This window comes from Micropterus dolomieu, linkage group LG23 (genome assembly GCF_021292245.1).
Source record: "Micropterus dolomieu isolate WLL.071019.BEF.003 ecotype Adirondacks linkage group LG23, ASM2129224v1, whole genome shotgun sequence".
NCBI lineage: Eukaryota > Metazoa > Chordata > Actinopteri > Centrarchiformes > Centrarchidae > Micropterus > Micropterus dolomieu.
Window position 1 is genome coordinate 4,898,868 of NC_060172.1, and position 6,198 is coordinate 4,905,065.

Sequence of the window (6,198 nt, forward strand, 5' to 3'; positions counted from 1 at the left end):
GTGACACAATAATGGCAGTAGCTACTTACAGTTGTGGAAAGAACGCCTCTCTCCTTCATTCTCCTTTCTTCATTTAGATTTTGGCTATCAGCGGACATGAACAACAAACTCCGGTCCCGCTGAGCTGCCGCACAGTTGTGTATTCACGTCAAGGATGGTGTGTTCAATAACAGTAACGCAGCGTAACTTACCTTAGTAACTGTAATAATATTACTATTTTAGAAAAGTAATTAGTTACACTACTTGTTACTGGGAAAAGTAATATTACAGTAACGTGTTACTGCCCAACACTGGTGACGTCATGGTTTACTGTCACTAAGATAATGATCATTCTGCACTGATCTGTCAAACTGAGTAGCATGTAGCTGCAGTACCTTAGGCTGCAGTTTCAGGACCGCAATCCTAGGACTGGAACAGCAATTCCAGGACCCTTGTTTACTTTGATACTGCTAGCTAGCTGACCTGCTAGATAGTTAGCTAGCTAGCTATGTTACTCTTTACAGCCTCCCGAAGCCAATTATCCTTACCGCAACCACCACCGAGTTATTTGAATGTCAACCGGTTAACCCTACAGCTGCGCACATCGGCCTCACGGCCAACATGCTAGCAGACAGGGTTAACCTCCTTCGTGTTGCTGTGTATTACCACCACCACTCCACTAGATGGCATTGTCGCAGAAGAACTAGGGTCCTAGAACTTCGGTCCCAGGATTGTGGGGGTCCTGAAACTGCAGCCTCCGGTACTGCAGCTTCATACAATTGGTCAAACTAGCCTAGCCTACTGATTTTATCACTATATACCTAAATGTTAACTGATCACCGGACTGCGGTAAATAGAGGCTATATAAGAGATTGGCATGCTAACTCCAGTTGTAGAGGGGATAACCAATTATTGTGAAAATCAAAATCTCTCCAGGTGAACTAAATGATTTCATATGAGCTTGTTACGTAACGTAGGCTAACGTTACACAGCTAACTCACCACACGAGACACAAAGTTAGCAAACTGCACAGCAGACTTGCCTTGAGAGGACAAGGATGAACCCGATCCTGAATCATGAGCGTTGGGTTAAAAGAAGATTCTCCATTTTATTTTCCCGCTGCTGGTTGAAACAAGGCTACAATCCTTTTCCTTGTTGTCTCTACCGATGAGGATTACGCTAGCTAGTGCCATGCAGAGGGCTCTGGTGCCGTGGATATCCTTTCAGTTCATGGGAGAGGATGTCGCTGTTGCCACCTGCTGGTGTCGCTAGTAAATTACTCTCAAATTTACAGATCTCAGCGGGACAGAGTGGACAAAATTCCACAAATGTGTAAAAAGAAATGTCACGTGACCTGCAGACCTGCAGTTTTGTGTGCAGAAATGGATCCACAAATGCGTAAATCACACTTTGTATGTGAAATAAAAAGATCTTTGTACAGATTTAATTGTACGTATTTGCAAATCACCCTGTATTTTTGTAGATATGATTTTACACATCACAAATGTAAAAATACACATTTGCAGATAGTGAAATATTTGCGCATCATTGTACACATTTGTAGATTGTCTTCTGTGGGTTACAAATATTAAAGTCCAATTAAATCTTCCATACATGTCCAGCAGGCCAGAGACTCTTTTGAATGTCCTTTAGAACTTTTCAAAGTAAAAGCTCTCAATAAACTCGACATAAAGCATTGCTGCAAAAAAGGCACAATAACTTCAGAGGAAGTGATTGTGTGATTAACTGTAGCTGTCATGACAGATCTATTTCAGCGCCAGCTGTTATCAATTTATTTATATTTTATTTTTCTGCTATCAAAGCAATCCGGCTGCGGGCCAGATATTATTGCTGGCGGGCCTTTTATTGCCTTTTACCAACTACTGATCTAGATTATAAGAGTACAAAACACAATGTGTTTATGACTTGTCACCTAACAAGCTTGTTGACAGTGTTCATTAATCCCATGAACATTACGTAATGCTTTCTGAAGTCATGATCATGGTGTTCCCAGGGAAAATAACGCACATAAAACAGACTCACGTAGATTGTTGGGAGGAGTGCTTGAGAGAAAGGGTAATATTGACTGATTTCTTCACGTTACTCAGTACAGCTCAGGACACGTAACTTTGTATTTGCCTTTTTGTATTTACATCTACATGTAATTGACCATAATGTTTGAGAGCTTCTTCTTTTAACAGCACACATTTGAAATGCTTTGGGTGTTAAACTAAATTAAAATCACACGATGGGAGATCCCCTGTATCTGAAAGAGAATTGAGTTCTAAATCTTGGCAGATGCAAATGATATGATCATATGACATTTGACATACAGACATATGATCCTCTGTTGTGTGTGGGGGTTATTGGATTTATCTTGAAAAAATCTGTTAGATACATGTAGATTAAAATACACTGTAATGAATATATCAGTGCACTTTCAGTTACAGGTGATCTCAATAGATCTGCCGCAGGTACATGTAAATATATAGATATTTACGCTATTTACCGCTTTGTTTTGGTGTTCCACTGATATACTGATGAACAGATGGATCCTAGTGCAGTTCAATATAAAGGTTGCAATGGTAGAAAATATCTAATTTCTGTAACAATACAGAGCTCAAGTACTATGAAACTTAGGTGTTGATAGTGTTGAGTTTTCCCTACTGCATTACTTCTGTCGATGTATTAATGGTTCTGATGTTATTGTTATTTTTTCTTTGTGGAGTCGCTATTTCCACTTCTAGATTGCAGTGTCTTTATCTTTGAATGTAGAATTTAAAATGGTAAGAGTTTCTGTTTTACTGCAGTATCTGTGTCATTCATCATGTTTTCCCTTCCCCACTCTCGTTTAATTTCTCCATACTATAGCTCAGATGGAAAACTATACGTACAACAGTCTCACTCTCCAGCTCGAGGGGTTGAGGATCACCGAGACCAACAAGTACCCTGTCTTCTTTTTCTTGCTCTTGGCCTATGTGTTCATCTTAGTTACCAACATTGGCATTATGGTCTTGATATGGAGAAGCCTTCACCAGCCGATGTATCTCCTCTTCTGTAACCTGTCGATAAATGATGTTATGGGCAACTCTCTCCAGGTTCCACGGATGCTTGCAGACATCTGCGTTCCTCCCTCTGAGCGCCTCATTCATTACTATGAGTGTGTGGTCCAAGCTTTCACTGCACACATGTTCGGCACCAACTCCCACACTCTGCTCATGATTATGGCCTTTGACAGATATGTGGCCATCTGCAATCCCCTGCGCTATGCTGCCATAATGACCAACAAGATGGTGATCAAGCTGACAGTTTCTGCCTGGGGAGTGGCCTTTTTTTTTGTTGGGATTCTTCTCGGTCTGACCATACGGCTGAACCGATGCAGGACTCTGATCACTAACATTTACTGTGACAATGCCTCGCTCTTTAAACTCTCCTGTGAGGATTCAATTATTAATAACATCTATGGCCTCACTTTCACTGTGGTCCTGCTCTCATCCTCTATCGGCAGTATAATCCTCACCTATTCAAAAATTACAATGGCCTGTCTGACCAGTAAGAGTAAGTCTGTGAATAGTAAAGCCTTGAAGACCTGCAGCACTCATCTGTGCCTGTATCTGATAATGCTAGTCAGTGGATTGATCCACATTGTCCTCCATCGCTTCTCTGGGGACGCAGAGTACAGAAAGATTTCTGGCATTCTCTTTCACATTGTTCCCGGCAGCCTCAACCCTCTTATCTACGGCCTGCAGTCCCAAGAAATACGCAAATGTTTGTCAAATATATTCAATCTTAGAAAAGTTAAGCTGATATTGTAATTTCTAAATCTGAAAGGGTTGTTATCCCCCAACGTGGTAGCATTTATGTACTAATTAGTTAGAATCAGTAATATTATGTAAAGTGGGATCTTCCCTCCAATGTATAAAAAAAAAAAAAACATTTCAATTTTAATATTAAATCATTTGGAAAGATGATTTGGATGGATTGGTGTATGTTCAACAGTCCTCGTGTGTCTAACCCTTTTTAGTGTTTTTGATATCTTTGTCAAATATGATATGTGGTCCCCTGTATGAGATTGGTCCAGTTTCTGCATGGCGAGCTGAAGGTCCCGATTGGAGTGACAGCTGATAAACACTTGGGGGTCTGGGTGGCTGGGATTTCAAGTGAACAGCTCACCACTGTGTCTCGTTATTTTTTCAGCCTAATAGATATTAACACTTGTACAGGCTTTTGTGAATTAGGGCCATTTTTCAAACAATGCCCAATAAGACAACATGCAATTCAACTGAAATATTAAAGAAACAAATGTGCATTGTCCAAAAAAGTAACTTAAGCTAAAACAACAAGCTGCTGATTACTGCATTATATCACACTATATTTTTATATTTTGAAAAGTCACCTGCCACCTTAATTTTGTTTTCGTTCATATTAATAAAGACATTTCCACCATAAATGGTACAGAAATTAAGTGCTTAATGCTCAAAGTCTTCTAGGGGAGGCCCCCCCCCCCCCCCCGATATATTTCAGCATTGAAGATTTAATAAGAATACTGTTTCAATATCTTCTGATCTTCTTCTTGTGACCCAAGTTTTTCATCACACCCCTAATCTGAGCCCTTATGTCCCCACCACTTCACAGCACAAAGTGACGTCCAACTGGAATTTATATTGTAGCCTACAAGTGGTATGCTACACTGAACAAAATTATAAGCGCAACACTTTTGTTTTTGCTCCACTCATCATGAGCTGAACTTAAAGATCTAAGACTTTCGCTATGCACACAAAAGGCCTATTTCTCTGAAATATTGTTCACAAATCTGTCAACATCTGTGTTAGTTAGCACTTCTCCTTTGCCAAGATAATCCACAATAAAAGGCCTTAGGCTGGCCATAATAAAAGGCCACTCCAAAATGTGCAGTTCTGTCACACAGCACCACAGATGTCACAAATTTTTATGGGAGCGTGTAGTTGGCATGCTGACTGCAGGACTGTCCACCAGAGCTGTTGCCCGTGAATTGAATGTTCATTTCTCTACCATAAGCAGTCTCCAAAGGCGTACATGCAACCGGCCTCACAAGCAGACCACGTGTAACCACACCAGCCCTGCCCATAATTTGCTCCGCCACCAGTTTCTCTGCAACCTTGGACACTGTAGGTAAGATGCTGATAGGCCTGTAATTACAGGTAGAAAAGGGATCTCCACTCTTATAAATTGGAACAACAACAGCCGGCTTTCAGACACTTGGAAAATCTTCACCTCCAAGATGGTCTGAGACCAGCCACCCAGACAGCTGCTCCAACAATCAGTTTGCATAACCAAAGAATTTCTGCACAAACTGTCAGGAACCATCTCAGAGAAGCTCATCTGCACGCTCATCGTCCTCATCGGGGTCTCGACCTGACTGCAACTTCGCACAGCCATTGAAGAGGAGTGGACCAACACTCCACAGGCCGCAGTCAACAACCTGATCAACTGTATGCCAAGGAGATGTGTTGCACTGCGTGAGGCAAATGGTGGTCACACCAGATACTGACTGGTTTCCGGATCCCCCCAATCCCCATGCTGTCTGATCAGCTTCTTGATATGCCACACCTATGAGGTGGATGGATTATCTCGGCAATCAGAATCAGAATCAGTTTTATTGCCAGGTATGTTTACACATATGAGGAATTTGACTCAGGATTGTACATTGCTCACGATGTGCTTACTTATACAATAATAAAATAATAATAATAATGAAATAAAATCAGACACAAACTACAGAATAGACAACACTAATATACACACTATGAACAAAACAATATAGACATATTGACAAATAGTGCAGTGAGCAGAGTGCAAAGGATGCAAGTGTAAACTATTCTCATTATGTACATGTTGAAGGTGGATATGATATACAGGTACACATACACATACATGCATACATGTACACATGTACACACCTTAACCACAGTGGTGTAATATCAGAACACAGCTATATTTGTTAAACTGTTGAATTATTGAATCTGAACTAATAAACTGTTTAAATATCTGTAGGCAGACTATCCAAATAATGTGGGACCTGTAAATATATTAATATTAAACTAACATGATATAATACATACTTTGTATAAAACAGTAATTTATAATAATTTCTTCTCCTGACTGAGGATAGTGCGGGGGGGGGGGGGGCACTTCCACATCAAGCACTGATTTGAACCATAGGTCTAACGCACCTTGATC

The 6,198-nt window shown here is 40.6% G+C and overlaps 1 protein-coding gene across 1 annotated transcript; it reads left to right on the forward strand.

The window, feature by feature from the left end:
* Window positions 1–2,852: 2,852 nt before the first annotated feature.
* LOC123963024 (putative gustatory receptor clone PTE03) lies at window positions 2,853–3,794 on the forward strand. The gene has a single exon (XM_046039543.1). The coding sequence runs from the start codon at window positions 2,856–2,858 to the stop codon at window positions 3,792–3,794; it is 939 nt and encodes a 312-aa protein (XP_045895499.1). The 5' UTR covers window positions 2,853–2,855.
* The last annotated feature ends 2,404 nt before the right edge of the window (window positions 3,795–6,198 follow it).